The sequence below is a fragment of the Leptodactylus fuscus genome, chromosome 10 (genome assembly GCF_031893055.1).
Source record: "Leptodactylus fuscus isolate aLepFus1 chromosome 10, aLepFus1.hap2, whole genome shotgun sequence".
Classification (NCBI taxonomy): Eukaryota; Metazoa; Chordata; class Amphibia; order Anura; family Leptodactylidae; genus Leptodactylus; species Leptodactylus fuscus.
Genome location: NC_134274.1, coordinates 66616934 through 66638374, shown reverse-complemented (window position 1 = coordinate 66638374; position 21441 = coordinate 66616934). Strand labels below are relative to the sequence as shown.

Below are 21441 nucleotides of genomic sequence, written 5' to 3'. Positions count from 1 at the left end.
TGCAATATGAAGAGTGTCGCATACGCAGACAGTTGTTTAGGGGTTATTCTTCCTTATCAAGTGTGAAGCATAGTACAAGTTTGGTTAGGTGACAGGTCATAGAGTTAGATCAGTTTCTTAGAGATTCAAACAAGTCAAAGCAGCATTTTTTTTCTTTATTTTGGCTGCTAGTTTACTACTTACCGCATATACTCGAGTATAAGCCTAGGGGGGAAATGCAGCAGCTACTGGAAAATTTCAAAAATTAAAATGGTTGGAGTTTTTGGGTGCAGTAGTTGCTGGGTGCTGGGGAGGGGGTGTTTTGGTTGTCTGTCTGCCCCTTCCCTGAGTTTGAGGACTGAGTTTTTTTTTTTCCCCACTTGGAATTCAGTCTGGCTGAATATAGGGTATCCGCAGTGCTCCTATTAACCCCTTCCTGATGAAACTGTACCTCACATGTATGTGTTTCACAGTCATTTTCTACATTTATATGTATTCTAGGGAAAGGAGGGATTTACAACTTTTATTTTTTTTTAAAGCTTTTTTTTTTTTTTTTTAACTATTTTATGTGAGATTCTATACATTACTATTGTGGCTGGTCATAGACCCCCCCGCCCCAAGAAAAAAAACATTTTTTTTCTTTTTTGCCTGACTCGAGTATAAGCCAAGGGGGGCTTTTTCAGCACAAGAATTGTGCTGAAAAATTCAGCTTATACTTGAGTATATATGGTACCTTTTGCAATACGAGCACAGTTTGTGTCCTCTGATTTGCCAATTCATACAGAATATTATGTTTGCCCAGTTACTTTATTATGCAAATCTAAAATACTTTCATCAAGATTCTCATGGACCTGCAGAAAGAAAATCCAGTCTGTGCAATAGACTCTGCAAATTTAGTTTGCTGTCCATAGCACCCAACAGAATGCCAATCTGGTATTACGATGAGAAAGTACTGTGTGAGTAAGTTTACAATACTTCAGTTTACAGGATGCCCGTTATTAATAAGATTTTTATTTTTTTTTTTAATTGTCACAGTGAGCTTTTCTTCACATGTTGAGATAGCTCCTGAGCTAAAGAACGTTACTACTCTGTACATTTTGAGAAAAAAATATATTTATTGAAAATAACATTGAGCCGTAACATATTCAATTTCTATTACTTTTTAGTGTTTCACACTCACATAGATGAATAAGCCTTCATTCATTTAATTACCATCAGGGTTTGTGATGAGAATAACTTTGCTTTGTAATATTACAGATAAATCTCTTTGTAGAATTAAGGCAGAGTGTATGGGATCAGATAGAGGATTATCTATATACGTGTGCAGTCATTCCCATGGTCAGACTCTATTTGTCAGTAAAGTTTGCCTTCCTCTTCTCTACAAAAGCAGACATTCCTTCTTTACGGTCATCCTACAAAGGTAAATTACAAGAAGTAAATGGTTGCGTCCTCTACACAGTTCTACAACTATTAATACAGATAGTCTTCACACTTACTGTAGCAAACGTTGAGTGGAAAAGTCGCTTTTCAAGTCTATTGCCCTCTGACAAGGATAATTCAAATGCTATGGAAAAATACAGATAAGTAGTGTTTATTTCTCTTCATGAATGCCAAAATAAATGAGAGATGGAAAATGATCCTGGAGTTATGAGTTAACTGTTTGCTTATATATTTTCAGCCTGCATGTAAAGTGGTTTACTTGCTCTTGGAAGGAAAAACAAACAGAGCCACAAACAATCAGCACTGATCGTCCAAGGCTCCCCTGTCTATCTTAATGTACTCACCATGAAATAATTCTGAAATATCTTTCTTAGATCTCTACATTATATATTTCTCAGTTTATTCATATATTTCCAAAAGAAATAACAGAGGAATAGCTCAATACGGAGTTAGAAGAAAATAGGTTTCAAACTGACAATTTCATGGGGAATAGAAGTATTAAAATGAAAATGACATTTTAAAAGCATCCAGAGATGGCACATCATCCAGTATACAACCATTTAGCAAGGTATGAATAAGCTATAAAAATCCATCTTAGTGACTAAACCTTTTCTCACCTCCATTAACAGCTTCTTTTGCCATAGATACAATAAGTTTTGAGTTTCTGGCTATTTTCTCCCCACAAGCAATGGCTTCATCCACAACCTTGTCCGCTGGGTACACTTTGCTGACAAGACCTGTAGAGAAAGTACTGTATTATTTCAATATCCCCAACTTAATACCAAATAAATTAATTTGCAAAAAAGTATTCTAAATGTAGAAATGAAAGCAAGTCTAAAAGGTTCAAAATATCTCCCAAAACCATTAACAGTGCCAGTTGACAATTTTAGTCTCTGCAAGTGTCATTGCTGTAGGAAGGCAAATCTGGGAAATCTTAGGCTGCAATACACTTGCAGGCTGATTTGCATTATCTTTGCACTGGTGATTTATGACCAAATGTAGTTTTCTGGAGGTAATTATGCTTTTTAATATGGCTATTTGAAGTACTTATAATTTAGGCCTATTTTGCACATGACAATACCTGCTTCCTTGGCTTCTTGGGCATTGATGCGATCACCAGTAAGGACAATCTCCATAGCCAGGGATTTTCCAACAGCTCTTGTTAGCCTCTGAGTACCTCCGGCCCCTGGGAAAGACAAAGAAGTTAACAACTGCATTGCTAGGGGAAATATAATACAGTGAGAATTCTAGGACTATTATGGACCATATTCATTAAAGGGGTATTCCCATGTACATAATCATATCTATATTTGTAGATAATTAAAAGTTAAACCTTTTTGCAAATATAAGTAATTAAAAATTCTGCAGAGTTTTAAAGATTTTCTCTAACTTTGTTAGTGGTGACAGTGGATGCGACCATCAATGCAGAAACTTTCTATGGTCTGGGACTTGTTAGGAACCCAGCTATGATTTTGTTATTGTATTGATTTTGTATTATCAGGCAAGGACACTACAGTCATGGCCAAAAGTTTTGAGAATGATACAAATGTTAATTTTTACAAAGTCTACTGCTTCAGTTTTTCTAATGGCAATTTGCATATACTCCAGAATCTTATAAAGAGTGATCAGCTTAACTGCAATTACTTGCAAAGTCAATATTTGCCTAGAAAATGAACTTTATCCCCCAAAACACATTTCAACATCATTGCAGCCCTGCCTTAAAGGACCAGCTAACATCATTTCAGTGATTGCTCCATTAACACAGGTGTGGGTGTTGATGAGGACAGGGCTGGAGATAAATCTGTCATGATTAAGTAAGAATGACACCACTGGACACTTTAAAAGGAGGCTGGTGCTTGGCATCATTGTTTCTCTTCTGTTAACCATGGTTATCTCTAAAGAAACACGTGCAGTCATCATTGCACTGCACAAAAATGGCCTAACAGGGAAGAGTATCGCAGCTAGAAAGATTGCACCTCAGTCAACAATCTATCATTGCATCATCAAGAACTTCAAGGAGAGAGGTTCCATTGTTGGCAAAAAGGCTCCAGGGCGCCCAGGAAAGACCAGCAAGCGCCAGGACCGTCTCTTAAAAGTGTTTCAGCTGCGGGATCGGGCTACCAGCAGTGCAGAGCTTGCTCAGGAATGGCAGCAGCAGGTGTGAGTGCATCTGCATGCACTGTGAGGCGGAGACTCTTGGAACAAGGCCTGGTCTCAAGGAGGACAGCAAAGAAGCCACTTCTCTCCAGAAAAAACATCAGGGACAGACTGATATTCTGCAAAAGGTACAGGGAAGTGGACTGCTGAGGACTGGGGTAAAGTCATTTTCTCTGATGAATCCCCTTTTCAATTGTTTGGGACATCTGGAAAACAGCTTATTCGGAGAAGACGAGGTGAGAGCTACCACCAGTCTTGTCTCATGCCAACTGTAAAGCATCCTGAAACCATTCATGTGTGGGGTTGCTTCTCAGCCAAGGGAATCGGCTCTCTCACAGTCTTGCCTAAAAACACAGCCATGAATAAAGAATGGTACCAGAATGTCCTCCAAGATCAACTTCTCCCAACCATCCAAGAGCAGTTTGGCGATCAACAATGCCTTTTCCAGCATGATGGAGCACCTTGCCATAAAGCAAAGGTGATAACTAAATGGCTCAGGGAACAAAACATAGAGATTTTGGGTCCATGGCCTGGAAACTCCCCAGATCGTAATCCCAGAACTTGTGGTCAATCATCAAGAGACGGGTGGACAAACAAAAACCTACAAATTCTGACAAAATGCAAGCATTGATTGTGCAAGAATGGACTGCTATCAGTCAGGATTTGGTCCAGAAGTTGATTGAGAGCATGCCAGGGAGAATTGCAGAGGTCCTGAAGAAGAAGGGTCAACACTGCAAATATTGACTTGCTGCAATAACTCATTCTAACTGTCAATATAAGCTTTGGTTACTCATAATATGATTGCAATTATATTTCTGTATGTGATAAAAACATCTGACAAACACACATAAAAACCAGAGGGCAGCAGATCATGTGAAAATATAAGATTTGTGTCATTCTCAAAACTTTTGGCCATGACTGTACATGTATCAGAAGATATCCTGGCCGCAATAAAGAAATCATGGCTGATTTTCTGACCTTAGAAAGTTTCTGCATTGATGGTCGTATCCATGGCAACCGATCAAGATAAAAGACTGTCACCACTAAGAAAGTTAGAGAAAATCTTAAAAACTCTGCAGAATTTTTAATTACTTACATTTACAAAAATGTTTAACTTTTAATCATCTAAAAATTAAAAAATTATGTAGATGGGAATACCCCTTTAAGTTTTCTTTGTACTGTAAACTCCTATGCTACCTATTATTGCTTTCTTGTATTTTCTAACTCTTAATAGAAATTTACAGTCCTATATAGCTAGTGGTAATATGATTTTTTTTTCTCTTACAGATAGTAGTTTGAAGTAAACGAAAATACAAAAAGAAGCTACCGTATATACTCAAGTATAAGCGGACCCGAATATAAGCCGAGGCCCCTATGCAGCAGCTACTAGAAAATTTCAAAAATTAAAATGGTTTTTGGGTGCAGTAGGTGCTGGGAAAGGGGAGGGGGTGTTTGGTTGTCTGTCTGCCCCTTCCCTGAGCTTGAGGACTGTTTTTTTTCCCCCCACTTGGAATTCAGATCTGCAGTGCTCCTATTAACCCCTTCCCGACGGAACAGGAGCACTGCAGATCCCCTATATTCAGTACACCGGGCACTTTCAGACACAGGGATACCTAATGTGTATGTGTTTCATAGTAATTTTCTACTTTTGTATGTATTCTAGGGAAAGGAGGGATTTACAACTTTTTTTTTTTTTTTTAATTCTTTTAAAGCTTCTTTTTTTCCCACTATTTTATGGGAGATTCTATACATTGATATTGCGGCTGGTCATAGATACCCCCTCCCCCTAAAAAAAATAAATAAATACAAAATTTGCTGACTCGTGTATAAGCCGAGGGGGGCTTTTTTCAGCACAAAAACTGTGCTGAAAAATTTGGCTTATACTTGAGTATATACGGTATGTCTGACAGTTTCTACAGAGATAAATGGACCAGCGCACCTGCTCGACCTGACACTCCACTTACTGAAAGAAGATGGCATGGGAGTCATACCACCCTGTGGATCAGCAAGCTATCACTTAAATGAAGCTCTGAAAACTTGGTATAACCCCCTTTAATCACATCAAAACGCTCCTGTGTATTTGAGTGATAGTCAGGCAGGAATTCATATATGAGCTCATAGCTGCAATCATAAAAGAAAAACAAGGCATGCGTGTACTGTAAGCTGAAAATACAGACATTTGTTTTTCTTCTTTTCTTGAGTATATGCAATGAAGCAAGGTGCACCTACCTCAGCTTCAACAATACAATGTGCTGGGAGCGTCAGCAATGAGACCATGGCCCACCTCGGACAAGGTAAAAGTTGCCCCACATTGCGGGAAAGCAACATTTTTTTGTTGCAGATTTTGCTGTGGTTCGAGCAGAAGGGAGAAGTACAAGTGCTTTGTTTAGATTTTCTATTTCTTTTGTAGCCACACCTAGGTTTGGCACAAAAAAACGCAGCAAAACCTGCAACAAAAAAACTGCTTTTCTGTGATATGGGACCTTGGCCCAAAGAGTGTGATGACTGAAAATAAGGCTACCAAGTTTGGAGCCTTAAACCACAGCAACATAAGGATATGTTGCTAGTTTAGGGACCAAAACCTTGAGATAGGGTCCCTATAATGGGCTTGCAACAGGAGCAGAAACAAAGGACACTGTAAGGTACTTAAAATACCAAGAAAGTCTAACTAAAATGAAGTTTATAAAACCACACCATCATCCAGACATATAAACATACCTGGAATGGTTCCAAGCAAGATTTCTGGCTGCCCAAACTGTGCCTTCTCTCCGGCGTATATAATGTCACACATCATAGCAAGTTCACATCCTCCTCCAAGCTGTATGCACACATCAAAATGACATCCATTAATTCTGACAAGTGTGATACTCAATAGTTCGCTATGCTTTATTCACAAAATAGAAAAAGACACTAATGCCACATGACTTATGGGTCTTGGCTGTATTACACAGCTAGGATCGGGACTAGCCACCAAAGATTATGGCAACTGAGTGGTTAGGAGGAAAGATTGCTTCGCCCCCTTAAGCCCACTCAGATTTCTTGAGATGAGACTGCAAGTCTGAAGGGTTGCAATAGTACCCAATCAATGGCTTCCTGGCATAGGAATCCTATGTGCGATGTACTTTAGTAAAGAACTATTGCAGTGCATTGCACTAGGGATCAAGTGGTTCCCTTTCGGGACAGGATTTGTTTTTTTTTTAAATAAAAAAAAAAAAAGTAAAAAAAAAGAAAATGGTAAAAAGTTAAAAACAAAAACTTTATCATTTAAAAAATACTTTGTAAACAAACATATTAGGTATCCCTATGTGGGTCAGTACTATTAAGACATCAGCATTATCCAAAAATAATGTTATCCCATACGGCCAAGGCTCTAAAACACACAAAACCCCCACCAAACTGTGCAGTATGCAAATTAAAGTATTTTGGTCACCTTGCCTCCCCCAGCAATAGCAATAAAATGTTATCAAAAAGTTATACATACCAAAAATGTGATCTGATAACTTACCGCAAAGCCATTAACAGCTGCAATAACAGGCTTCTTTACAGTAGAGACACGATTCCAGTGGGACAGGAAGCCTCCCCCATAGCATTCCTGGAAGGTCAGGTTTTGCATCTCTTTGATATCAGCTCCAGCTGCGAGGAATACAAAAATTTTCAAGTGTTTATATAGAAGATTAGTCCTGTTTTATTTTTTCTAGGTTTTCATTATCCTGCTTGAATTTATTTGCATACACACTTCTACAGTACTGGTACATTGTTTTAAATCTGCACAAAAGCAGCCGCTGCTCTTGATGACTACTTGTGGAATGGTGAATTAGTGCCCACATCAGACAATGTAAACTTATCTAGGCGGTCTTTAAAAAGAAAAAATAAATTAAAAAAAAAACACTGGATTTATTTGAGTGGCCAATGTTGGAAATCACAGTCCTGGCAGCCCCGCAGAACTAAATGGACCACTGCTCACGAAATCGCACTGGTGCTTCATAGACAGGGAACCATCGGGCCCTAGTTCTCCACATTGCTGGAGGTCCAAGGCAGCTAACATTTAACCCTTATGTGGCAAAACCTCTTCCTGCCACAGGCAGTCTTCAATTTTCGTTTTTGACTCATCACCATAACCTTTTTTATTTTTACATTCACAGAGCCATATGAAGGCTTAATATTTGAGTGACAAATTGTTTTTCATAATGGTACCATTTAATATTCCGTACAATGTACTGGGAAGCTGGGTAAAAAAAATCAGAAAGGGGTGGAATTGGAGAAAAACTGCATTTGTGCGACTTTCTTATGGGCTTCGTTTTTATGGCATTCACTGTGCAGCCAAAATGACATGTCCCCTGTATTCTGTTTTCAACAATATTGGGGGTTGACCTTCTCACTCAAGGGGAGAACAGAAGAACCGCGCTCACCCGGGTAAATCAACAAACTTTATTTACACAACGCGTTTCGAGCCTATCTTGCTCTTTCTCAAGTGCATACAGATAACCTTCCCACAGTGGATGATGATATATTCTGTTTTAGTATGATTCTGGGGAAACCAAATTGACATAATTTTAGTTACATTTTAACCCCATAAAAAAAAAAATCCAAAACTTTAAATATACATATAGATAGATAGATAGATATTTTTTTCTTAGAGCTGCCATATTCTGCCACCTGTAACTTTTTTATATTTCCGTGTACATACAGAATGTATGTTCCATGTATGTATAGGGTGTCTATTTTTTGTAGGGTCAGATGTACGTTTTAATTATACCATTTTGGGGAATGTCTATTGCTTTGATCACTTTTTTTTCACATATTTTATCATAGGCAAACAGCGAAAAAAATGCAGTTCGGCACTTTTCAGATTTTTTTTTTTCCCCGGTAAGTTGTTCACCATACTGGAAAAATATATTTTTTTTTAAGTCTGTAGACGAGACATTTTCACACACAGAGATACGTAATGTGCATGTGTTTCACTGTAATTTTTATTTTATCTATTCTATAAGGGAAGTGATTCAAATTTTTAATTTTATTTTTTTATATTTTCTTTAACTTTTTTTTATACTGAATTTATTTGACACCCTATGGGTCTTGAACCCCAGGGGGTCTGATCATTAATGCAAAACATTACAAAGCTAATGCATTGCAAAATATTGGTACTTCTATTACAGGCTGCAAAGAGCAGTCTGTAATATATCGTATATGCGAGTATAAGCCGACCCGAATATAAGCAGAGGCCCCTAATTTTACCACAAAAAACTGGGAAAACTTATTGACTCGAGTATAAGCCGGGGGGGGGGGGGGGGATGCAGCAGTTACTGGAAAATTTCAAAAATTAAAATGGCTGAAGTTTTTGGGTGCAGTAGTTGCTGGGTGCTGGGGAAGGGGAGGGGGTGTTTTGGTTGTCTGTCTGCCCCTTCCCTGAGCTTGAGGACTGAGATTTTTTCCCCCCACTTGGAATTCAGTATGGCTGAATATAGGGTATCTGCAGTGCTCCTATTAATCCCTTTCCGAAGGAATAGGAGCACTGCAGATAACCTGGTGAAGCAACGCTGTATATACTCGCGCTACGGACCAATGGTACCATGGTATTTTGGTCATGAGATCACCCCCTATTATACTTAACCCTTTCACGACATCGCGGATGCCAGTTGTTTAAAGATGGTGTCCGCCATAGCCACCAGGTGTCTGCTGTTTTATACAGCAGACACCCGGTGCTAATTCCCACACTGATCGCAGACATTATCCCTTCTGGCGCCTCGGTCAAATGTGACTGAGGCGCCATTATACAGACAGAGCATGGGCGCTGTCATTTTGTCAGGGATCGCCAGCACCCGGATCCTGTTGCTATGACAGCTGGGAGCCTTGTGAAGGCTCCCAGGCCTATCTTTCGTCATTTTCTATTGCAGGCTACTCTACCGTATGTAGCCTGCAATAGAACTGCCAGTTTATTGTAATGCACTGCATTAGTGATCAGACCCCCTGGGGTTCACGACCCCTAGGGGGTCTAATACATGCAAATAAATAAATAAATACATAAAAAAAAATAAAGTTTAAATCACCCCCCTTTCCTTAGAACACATATAAAAGTACTTAAATACTGTGAAACACATATACATTAGGTATCCGTGTCCGAAAACTCCCGGTCTACAAATCTATAAAAATAAACGTCGTAAGTGCCTAACTGCCGTTTTTTTCCACTGTTTTGCATCTGATAAAAATTTTAATAAAAGTGATCAAAGCAATAGCAATTTCCCCAAATGGTATAACTAAAAAGTACACCTGGTTCCGCAAAAAAAGACGCCCTATGCATGTACACGGATGTATAAAAAAATGTTACGAGTGTCAGATTATGGCGAGTTTTAGAAAGAAAATATTGGCACAGTGTTGGATTTTTGTTAAGGGGTTAAAATGTAAATAAAACCATATAAATTAGGTATCCCTGGAATCGTACTGAAACATAGAATTACAGGGGACATGATATTTTGGCTGTACAGGGAACGGCGCAAAAACAAAGCCCATAATAAAGTCTCACAAATGCACTTTTTCTTCAAATCCACCCCATTCTGATTTTTTTTCCAGCATCCCAGTACATTGAACAGAATAATTAATGGTATCATCATGAAGAAAAATTTGTCCCTATGATTGACAGCGGAAAAATAAAAAACTTATAGGATTTGGAAAGGGGAAGGGGTTAAAATCGAAAAATGCCTGTGTTGGGAAGGGGTTAAGCAATTATATGCTGCACCCAAATTATTTAATTAATTAAAAAACATACAATTAGTATCACCACATCCGTAACAACCCCTAAAAAAAAAAAAAAAAATTAGTTACTTACTCTACATGATAAATGTAATGAATAGAGATGAGCGAGTACTTTTCGGATCAGCCGATCCGAACAGTACTCGCTAATCTCTAGTAATGAACCTTAACATTCAGATGAGTTAAAATGCACATAAGGCACCAGAGATATGTGCCAGCAATATGCATTTCAGCCATAAATCTGCAATAAAAAAAAAGGAACTTAAAATTGCAAAAACCCTCCCGAAAATGTTAAAGGGCTTTTACAGGCAAATTTATTTTATAGGTCTGTTAGTGCTATTAATGGGTTAAAAGTACAACCATAAACTTTTAGCAGTGTTTTGAGTGGTTACTGGGTTTCTGTGGAGCTTCTGACATCTTCTTCATTTGTTTACAAGGTGTTAGATTCCTGCTATGTAACTTTCTGTATACCTTCCATACTACGTCCCTGTCACTGCTCTCCCCTCCTCTCTCACACTGTTACACGCCCCTCCCTGTCTGCCTAGCTATGCTATCCTACCCACTACTAGCGTCTGCCAACCCCCCTGTTTTCCAAGATAGGCTATCGCGCCCACTACTATTTATCAGAACGTGTCCCTGGGGAGGTCATATGACCGCTACAAGGATATGGGTAGTTATACAATTTTTTTGTAAATACAAGTAAATTTGAGGTTAGGCAGGGAGAGTGGATTTAGTGTAGGGGTTATTTTGTATTTTATCCCGGACAACCCCTTTAACTGTTAAGGAGCTAATACGTGCCTATTTCAGTCCAGAATTCAGGCCCAGGAATAGAGGCCCAGGAGATGAGCGAGTAGTGAAATATTCGAGATTCGTTTCGAGTAGAGCCTCAATATTCGACTACTCAATCGAATATCGAATCCCATTACAGTCTATGGGAAAAAATGCCCGTTTCAGGGGAAACCACTATTCGACTAAAGGAGAGTCACCAAGTTCACGAGTAGCAGGAGGAGAGTGTTTAGGAGGAGCGCTGTGCAGTTAAAGCGCACGGACCCAATAGACTATAACAGGTCCGTGTGCTTTAACTGTACAGCGGTTGCAGTTGCGCTGATATTCCGTTGGGGGGTGGGGGGGTCCTCCTTCCAGACAGGAGGCAAGCGCTAATGTGAACTTACTCGTCCTGCAGAACCAGCATTGATTGGCCGAATGATATACAGTGTATAGCATTCGGCAAATCAACGCTGGTTCTGCAGCAGGCTCGTCTTTGCTAGTCGGGAGAGCTGGCAGCTTGCGGTTATGCGGGAGCAGACTTTTTCCCATAGGAATGCATTGACCAGCGTTGATTGGTCACTGTACAGCATTCGGCCAATCAACGCTGGTTCTGCCAGAGGCTCGTCTGTTAGGAGGCGGAGTCTAGATCGGACCACAGCAGTCTCCATTGTGGTCTGATGTTAGACTCTGCCTCGTCACAGACGAGCCTCAGGAAGAACCAGCGTTGATTGGCCGAATGCTGTACAGTGACCAATCAACGCTGGTCAATGCATTCCTATGGGAAAAAGTCTGCTCCCGCATAACCGCAAGCTGCCAGCTCTCCCGACTAGCAAGGACGAGCCTGCTGCAGAACCAGCGTTGATTCGGCCAATCAATGCTGATTCTGAATCGAATCTTTACTGCGAGTAGTATTCGAACGAGTACGAGTAATTTGAATACCGTAGTATTCTATTGAATACCGACTCGATCGTGTACTACTCGCCCATCTCTACCCAAGAACCATTCTAAATTCACCCATTGTCTCCTTCCTAGCCCCATACAGTAACAGAAGAGTTGAGTTCTCCTAAACCAGACACACTCATCTAGGAGATGCCTCAATAATACAGCCTATAACAGTTTCAGGATTGGACAGCAGATATTTACAGGCAGTTTGTAGTATTCACATTCTCAGGTACAACTAACCAGCAAAAGCCTTTTCGCCCCCTGTGATAACAATTGCTCCAATCTGTGGATCCACTTCAAAAGAGTCAAGAGCTTGGTTGATCTCAGTCATCAGCCCATCACATAATGCATTCAGTGCTTTGGGCCGGTTCAGTTGTATGAAGCCGACATTTTGGTTCTGCCCTCTACGTTCTACCAGGATGTACTGGTACGATGGTCCTGCAAAGGGAAAAATATAGCAGGGTTTACATAACTGGTATATGTCATACATCCTATTATTAACTCATGTTTAGCTGCTACTTGAGGACTACAATGCTATGACTGAAATAATAAATGCAATAAGATGTGTACCTGCTCTATACTATGATTGGTCAAGCAAATAATTTTTTTTTAGTATTTTGTCTTCCAATCTTTGCACCCATTGACATCATGGAATACATTTTTAGTGGAGGCGTCTTGTTAAAAAAACAAAACAAAACCATCTATGTTAGGTATCTTCTTTGCAAGAGTAGCTCTCTGTCTGGTGGATTCATCCAATCCATGCATTACATGCAGGGCAAATAAGAAAGATGCGTCTTACTAGAACAGCTAATCGTGGGGGCTAGGGACTTTTCACACTGCATCAGTGTACAGTATGTCATCAAAAGTATCCAGACACCTGGCTGAAAATGACTTACAAGTTCGTGGCGCCCTCCATCGGTAATGAAGGGGTCTTGCACCCCTTGTTGTTTTGCGTGGCACTATCACAGCACAGGCCTACATTGATGTATTAAACACCTTCTCGCATCCCACTGTTGAAGAGCAATTCGGGGATGGCGATTTTATCTTTCAACACGATCGAGCACCTGTTCATACTGCACGGCCTGTGGCGGAGTGGTTACACCACGATATCATCTCTGTAATGGACTGGCCTGCACAGGGTCCTGACTTGAATCCTATAGAACACCTTTGGGATGTTTTGGAACGCTGACTTGGTGCCAGGCCTCACCGACCTACATTGATACCTCTCCTTAGTGAAGCACTTCGTGAAGAATTGGCTGCCATTCCCCAAGAAACCTTCCAGCACCTGATTGAACGTATGCCTGTGAGAGTGGAAGCCGTCATCAAGGCTAAGGGTGCGCCAACACCATATTGAATTCCAGCATTACCGATGGAGGGTGCCACAAACTTGTAAGTCATATAGTGTATGTACATTTACCATTTGTATCACCTTTACGGTCTATTCAGACGGAGGAAAATGGTGAGGAATTTGGTGTGGAATAAAATTCTGCTAGTGGGAAAAAAAAAGCTAGCAGAACCCATTGAAATCAATGGGACCCTTTTTTTTTTCAGCGTGGAAAATTCCACACCAAATTCCTCACCATTCTCCTCCGTGTGAATGGACCCTTAGGGCTCGTTCCCACAGAGTAACGCGGCGCTCAATCTGACACGTAAACACGTGTCAGAGTGAGCGCTTCAAAACAGAATCCCATTGACTTTGATGGGTTCCGTTTAACGAGCGTAACACATTGAAATCAAAGGGTTAAAAAGCCTCCCATTGATTTCAATGTGTAGCACGCGTAAGACGGAATCCATTGAAGTCAATAGGATTCTGTTTTGAAGTGCTTTCTGTGTTTACGTGTCAGATTGAGCGCCGCGTTACTCTGTGGGAACGAGCCCTTAGGCTGAGGCCTCACTTTAGTAATCCACAGCAAAAAAAGCACTGTGGGAAAAATCCCAGCTGAAACGCATCATGTTTTTCCCAAAGCACTTTTCACAGAAAGTCTGCAGAATTCCTTCTTCAATTATACCTATAGAGAAACCGCTGCCGTTTCCATAGATAGAAGTGACATACTGTGATTTACAAAGACACAACAGTTTTGGAACGTGCAGCATTTCCGCTGTGCATATTTTTCTGCAATGTGTGGATGAGATTTATTAGAATTGCATTCACTTTGCACGGACTGTAAAACGTTGCGTGGCACCCCAGCCTAAACTGCTGTTGTAGAGACCATTACTCACATACTTGTGGGGGTGGGTGATAAAACCTGCATGGGATAGATCATACTCTGGGTAACTGAGCTGCATTTATGTCCTCTGTGGTTAATCACTGACCTCAGCAATGCCATCTACACACTCGGCCACATGCCCTTATGTAAAGGTTACCGGAGGTCAGTGACTGGCAGCAGTCAGCACGATTTCTAAGTGACTTGGACAAGGCCTTTAATGCATTGTCAATAGTGATATCAGTGTGACCTTACTGTATGTGTATGTAGCTTCTAACTGACTAATCACTCTAGTTATTGTTCCACTGCCCAATGAATCCTGCTTTACTGAATCACTCTATAGCCATGTTCACTTGTCCCCAACACATGTATTCATGTGATGTGAAACTACAACTCCCAGCATGCCTTGCACCTGTCATGATTCGCTATGAGGTGTTGGAGAACGTCTTGTGTCTCTTACACACAATCACAGTGTAGCCTGGACTCGTCAGACATTTGCCCTCCAGCCTGTTGTTGTCCTCTGGTGCTATACCCTCCATGTTACACGAGGTATACTGTGTCTGTAAACATGTCCCGGCTCCACATACCCGCACTGTACTCCCTGAAAAGCCCCGGACGGCAATGACATCTGGAAGCTGCCAGCCGAAAGACTCCTCTACAGAGCGTCGCCATCTTTAGCTTGCAGACATGCGCAGTTCAGGTTTCTGGACTTGTTAAAAAGCTATTTCCAAGGGAGCTGAAGGACCTCTGATGACGTAATGACCATGTGATCTGACTTGTATGGGCGGAGCTATTCTGTATTGTACAGCACAGTGTATTGTCATACAGCAAGTGAAGGAGACAGCTTGTGTGAGCAGGAGGGGAATTAGGGTGTAGGCTGTATGTGAGCAGGAGGGGGAATTGGGGTGAAGGCTGTATGTGAGCAGGAGGGGGAATTGGGGTGAAGGCTGTATGTGAGCAGGAGGGGGAATTGGGGTGTAGGTTGTGTGTGAGCAGGAGGGGGAATTGGGGTGTAGGTTGTGTGTGAGCAGGAGGGGGAATTGGGGTGTAGGTTGTGTGTGAGCAGGAGGGGGAATTGGGGTGAAGGCTGTGTGTGAGCAGATGGCGGGATTGGGGTGTAGGTTGTATGTGAGCAGGAGGGGGGATTGGGGTGTAGGTTGTGTGTGAGCAGATGGCGGGATTGGGGTGTAGGCTGTATGTGAGCAGGAGGGGGGATTGGGGTGTAGGTTGTGTGTGAGAAGGAGGGGGAATTGGGGTGTAGGTTGTGTGTGAGCAGATGGCGGGATTGGGGTGTAGGTTGTGTGTGAGCAGATGGCGGGATTGGGGTGTAGGTTGTGTGTGAGCAGATGGCGGGATTGGGGTGTAGGTTGTGTGTGAGCAGGAGGGGGAATTGGGGTGAAGGCTGTGTGTGAGCAGGAGGGGGGATTGGGGTGTAGGTTGTGTGTGAGCAGGAGGGGGAATTGGGGTGAAGGCTGTGTGTGAGCAGGAGGGGGGATTGGGGTGAAGGCTGTGTGTGAGCAGGAGGGGGGATTGGGGTGAAGGCTGTGTGTGAGCAGGAGGGGGGATTGGGGTGAAGGCTGTGTGTGAGCAGGAGGGGGGATTGGGGTGAAGGCTGTGTGTGAGCAGGAGGGGGGATTGGGGTGTAGGTTGTGTGTGAGCAGATGGCGGGATTGGGGTGTAGGTTGTGTGTGAGCAGATGGCGGGATTGGGGTGTAGGTTGTGTGTGAGCAGGAGGGGGAATTGGGGTGAAGGCTGTGTGTGAGCAGGAGGGGGGATTGGGGTGAAGGCTGTGTGTGAGCAGGAGGGGGGATTGGGGTGAAGGCTGTGTGTGAGCAGGAGGGGGGATTGGGGTGAAGGCTGTGTGTGAGCAGGAGGGGGGATTGGGGTGAAGGCTGTGTGTGAGCAGGAGGGGGGATTGGGGTGAAGGCTGTGTGTGAGCAGGAGGGGGGATTGGGGTGAAGGCTGTGTGTGAGCAGGAGGGGGGATTGGGGTGCAGGTTGTGTGTGAGCAGGAGGGGGGATTGGGGTGCAGGTTGTGTGTGAGCAGGAGGGGGAATTGGGGTGTAGGGTGTGTGTGAGCAGATGGGGGAATTGGGGTGTAGGTTGTGTGTGAGCAGATGGCGGGATTGGGGTGTAGGTTGTGTGTGAGAAGGAGGGGGAATTGGGGTGAAGGCTGTGTGTAAGCAGGAGGGGGGATTGGGGTGCAGGTTGTGTGTGAGCAGGAGGGGGAATTGGGGTGCAGGTTGTGTGTGAGCAGGAGGGGGAATTGGGGTGCAGGTTGTGTGTGAGCAGGAGGGGGAATTGGGGTGTAGGGTGTGTGTGAGCAGGAGGGGGGATTGGGGTGCAGGGTGTGTGTGAGCAGGAGGGGGGATTGGGGTGAAGGCTGTGTGAGCAGGAGGGGGGATTGGGGTGAAGGCTGTGTGTGAGCAGGAGGGGGAATTGGGGTGCAGGTTGTGTGTGAGCAGGAGGGGGGATTGGGGTGCAGGTTGTGTGTGAGCAGGAGGGGGAATTGGGGTGTAGGGTGTGTGTGAGCAGGAGGGGGGATTGGGGTGAAGGCTGTGTGTGAGCAGGAGGGGGGATTGGGGTGAAGGCTGTGTGTGAGCAGGAGGGGGGATTGGGGTGCAGGTTGTGTGTGAGCAGGAGGGGGAATTGGGGTGTAGGGTGTGTGTGAGCAGATGGGGGAATTGGGGTGTAGGTTGTGTGTGAGCAGATGGCGGGATTGGGGTGTAGGTTGTGTGTGAGCAGGAGGGGGAATTGGGGTGTAGGTTGTGTGTGAGCAGGAGGGGGGATTGGGGTGCAGGGTGTGTGTGAGCAGGAGGGGGGATTGGGGTGAAGGCTGTGTGTGAGCAGGAGGGGGGATTGGGGTGAAGGCTGTGTGTGAGCAGGAGGGGGGATTGGGGTGCAGGTTGTGTGTGAGCAGGAGGGGGAATTGGGGTGTAGGTTGTGTGTGAGCAGATGGCGGGATTGGGGTGTAGGTTGTGTGTGAGCAGGAGGGGGAATTGGGGTGTAGGTTGTGTGTGAGCAGGAGGGGGGATTGGGGTGCAGGGTGTGTGTGAGCAGGAGGGGGGATTGGGGTGAAGGCTGTGTGTGAGCAGGAGGGGGGATTGGGGTGAAGGCTGTGTGTGAGCAGGAGGGGGGATTGGGGTGCAGGTTGTGTGTGAGCAGGAGGGGGAATTGGGGTGTAGGTTGTGTGTGAGCAGGAGGGGGAATTGGGGTGCAGGTTGTGTGTGAGCAGGAGGGGGAATTGGGGTGTAGGGTGTGTGTGAGCAGGAGGGGGGATTGGGGTGCAGGGTGTGTGTGAGCAGGAGGGGGGATTGGGGTGAAGGGTGTGTGTGAGCAGGAGGGGGGATTGGGGTGCAGGGTGTGTGTGAGCAGGAGGGGGGATTGGGGTGAAGGCTGTGTGTGAGCAGGAGGGGGGATTGGGGTGAAGGCTGTGTGTGAGCAGGAGGGGGGATTGGGGTGAAGGCTGTGTGTGAGCAGGAGGGGGGATTGGGGTGAAGGCTGTGTGTGAGCAGGAGGGGGAATTGGGGTGTAGGTTGTGTGTAAGAAATAGAAGGGAATTGGGGTGTAGGCTGTGTGGGTAACATCCATCATCCATAGAGTGCTGGGCATTAGATTACATTCATACATGGCAGATTTCTCCAACAAAAATGGATTCCTTTATAGGGTTGTTATAATGTCAAACACATGGATTTCTGCAAGCTGAGGAGGAAAGCTACCCAAGGGCAGGATACTGGTTCTGATCTTGTGACCCAGCATTGGCGCCAGCCTAGAACTTCTGATTTCAATATCTAAAAACTCCAAAGCAAGGATTCACCAACTGCCCAGAGAGCACCTTTAAGAAAGCCTGCTGCCACCAAAACCAAACAGCTAATTTGCATACAAATTAAAAGTTTGTAGCAAGATTTGACTATGGCTCAAAAAAAAAAAAAAAAAACACCCCTGCAATGGCATGATGTAAGTGCTTTACATGTGATTCCAGTGATGGTAGACTTCCTTTAGGTTTTCTGTACTTAGGCCAAATATTATCCAGAAAATCCAGTCCATATATTGCCTTCATTCCCTAACCTAAACCCTGTCTAGAGAGCTGGACTTCAAGCATCTACCTGTGGGACAATGGTCTCTTAGGCCTGATTCACATCTGTGTCAGTAATCCATTTGGGGAAGTCCACATGGGGACCAGCCCGAACAGACTACCAAACGCATTGGCAAGATAATCAGATAAGATAAGATAATCCTTTAATAGTCCCACAGTGGGGAAATTTCAGAAGTGGAGTGCAGTGAAAGCACACGGACCCCATTCAAGTCTATGGGGTCCCTGTGCTTTCACTGCACACCGCTTACCAATGCGTTTCGGTAGTCCATTTGGTGGGGTCCCCTTGAGGACTTTCTCGAACGACACAGATGTGAACCAGGCCTTACTGTAACATGAATTCAATAGGGGATGCTTGTCCAGCAGGGAGGCAGGTACTCTTAGCATCATAGAAAAAAAACATGTCAAATGATTAGTATACATTATAATTATAAAGCATTATTTTAAAGGGAGTCTACCATTCTCCAATTTGCTTCTTAGACTAAGTCCCCACATCGAGGAAATGCTGCTTTTTTGTTCCAGATTTTGCTATATTTTTTTTGAACCAAAGCCAGGAGTGGATTCAACTGAAGATAGAAGTGTCATTAATTCATATATATATAAGGATTATCTATCTTTTAGGCTAAGGTCCATGTAGAGATCCACTGTAAAAAAAAAATGCTGCGGAAAGGACCACAGGGGGAAACATTTTTTTCCACAGCGTTTTTCATAGCGATTTTGCAGAGTTTTCCTCTGCGGACTTTCTACACCTGTTATATCTATACGGAAAACAGCAGTCTTTACGTAGGTGTTATTGACATGTTGTGATTTTCTGCAATGTGTGGATTGGATTAGCCTGAATTCCATTCACTTTGCAGGTACTGTGTAATGCAGAGTTTTTTGCTGCTGCGTTTTCACAACATGGGGCCCCAGCCTTGGGCTGAGGCCAAAAATTTGCAGCATTTTTTTTTCTGCAGAAATGCAGTGGAAAAAACTCAGTATTTTACAGTACCAGCCAATTAAATGATATGCTGGCTAATCCCATCCATAAATTACAGGGGGAAAAAAACGTTGGAGGAAGAGCTGCGTTTTCAAAAATACTAATAAATGTCTTGTTTTTTAAATGTCTGTTACAGCTATTAATGAGTTAATAAATGCACCCTTATACCTATAGCAGTGTTTTGAGTGATTTCTTGGTTTCTCTGGATGCTCCTGGTATCTCCTGCATTTGGTTACAGGCTTCAGGTTCCTGCTATGTAATTTCCACACTAACCCCCTCTCACCTTACACCCACACTCTCTTTCCTCACTCCCCCTCCTCTCCCTCTCATACACCACCTCTTTATCTCTAGCTATCCCCCCCTTCACTACCTACTCAGTTCAACCCACGACTCCATTATACAATATACCTTCTTGCAAGACGGCGCACACTCTTCTCCATCACTGCTCTGTTCTCGGCAGCAATGATCCACCTCTACTGCGCATGCGAAAGCTGCACAGTAGAGGTGGGTTATCGGCAGCAGCGCGCAGAGCAGTGCTTTGATTGGATCATGCGCCTGCCCAATCAGTAAAGAAGGAGAAGGCAGGAAATAGTGTGGAGGGTCAGTATGATGGAGTGGATGAGGGGGAGTAGTAGTGATGATTCATTTCCTGAAATGGGGAAGCAGATTGTCACCAGGTAATAATAAAATGTATGTGTAATTATTAGAGATGAGGGAGTAGTATTCGATCGAGTAGGTATTCGATAGAATACTACGGTATTTGAAATACTCGTACTCGTTCAAATACTACTCTCGCTATTCGCAGTAAAGATTCGATTCAGAACCAGCGTTGATTGGCCGAATGATATACAGTGTATAGCATTTGGCAAATCAACGCTGGTTCTGCAGCAGGATCGTCTTTGCTAGTCAGGAGAGCTGTCAGCTTGTGGTTATACGGTAGCTGACTTTTTCTCATAGAAATGCATTGACCAGCGTTGATTGGACGAATGTTATACAGTGTACAGCATTCGGCCACTCAACGATGGTCCTGCCAGAGGCTCATTTGTGACAAGGCGGAGTCTAAGATTGGACCACAATGGAGACTGCTGTTGTCTGATCTTAAACTCCACCTCCTCACGGACAAGCCTCCGGCAGAACCAGCGTTGATTGGCCGAATGCTGTACACTGTATAGCAATCGGCCAATCAACACTGGTCAATGCATTCCTATGAGAAAAAGTCAGCTCCCGCATAACCGCAAGCTGCCAGCTCTCCCGACTAGCAAAGACGAGCCTGATGCAGAACCAGCGTTGATTTACCGAATGCTATACAGTGTATAGCATTCGGCCAATCATTGATGGTTCTGCAGGACGAGAAAGTTCACATTAGCGCTTGCCTCCCGTCCGGAAGGAGTCTGCAGAGGACCCCCCCCCCCCAAACAGAATATCAGTGCAACTGCAAGCGCTGTGCAGTTAAAGCGTACGGACCCCATAGACTATAATGGGGTCCGTGTGCTTGCCGCGTACTGCCCGCACGAATCATTCGTGCGGGCAGTGCGCTGCAAGCACACGGACAATTATAGTCTATGGGGTCCGTGCGCTTTAACTGCACAGCGCTCCTCCTAAACAGTCTCCTCCTGCTACTCGTGGACTTGGTGATAAAGATGAGCGAACGGTAAAATATTCGATATTTGAACGAATATCGAACTCCATTATAGTCTATGGGGAAAAAATGCTCGTTTCAGGGGATCCCACTCTTCGACTCAGGAGAGTCAACAAGTCCACTATGACACCTCAGCAAATGATGCCAACACCCTGGAATGCAACTGGGACAGCAGGTGAAGTATGCCTAGGGGCATCTAACATGCCCAAGTCACTGTATTACGTCGGGATCCCTGTCAACTTGCGATATGCAGGAGCTGACTTTTTCCCATAGGAATGCATTGACCAGCGTTCATTGGCCGAATGCCATACAGAGTACAGCATTCAGCCAATCAACGCTGGTTCTGCCGGAGGCTCGTCTGTGAGGAGGCGGAGTCTAAGATCGGACCAGAATAGAGACTGCTGTGGATTGATCTTAGACTCCGCCTCCTCCGGCAGAACCAGCGTTGATTGGCCAAATGCTGTACTCTGTATGGCACTTGGCCAATCAACGCT

General features: G+C 43.8%; 1 protein-coding gene across 1 annotated transcript; it reads right to left on the bottom strand.

The window, feature by feature from the left end:
* Positions 1-1074: 1074 nt before the first annotated feature.
* On the bottom strand, positions 1075-14955 carry ECHS1 (enoyl-CoA hydratase, short chain 1). The gene is made up of 8 exons (XM_075258336.1): positions 14825-14955; positions 12274-12471; positions 7082-7209; positions 6295-6394; positions 2501-2605; positions 2037-2156; positions 1476-1543; positions 1075-1391 (listed from the first exon to the last, which is right to left on the bottom strand). The coding sequence occupies exons 1-8, from the start codon at positions 14907-14909 to the stop codon at positions 1326-1328; spliced, it is 870 nt and encodes a 289-aa protein (XP_075114437.1). The 5' UTR covers positions 14910-14955; the 3' UTR covers positions 1075-1325.
* Between the last annotated feature and the right edge of the window lie 6486 nt (positions 14956-21441).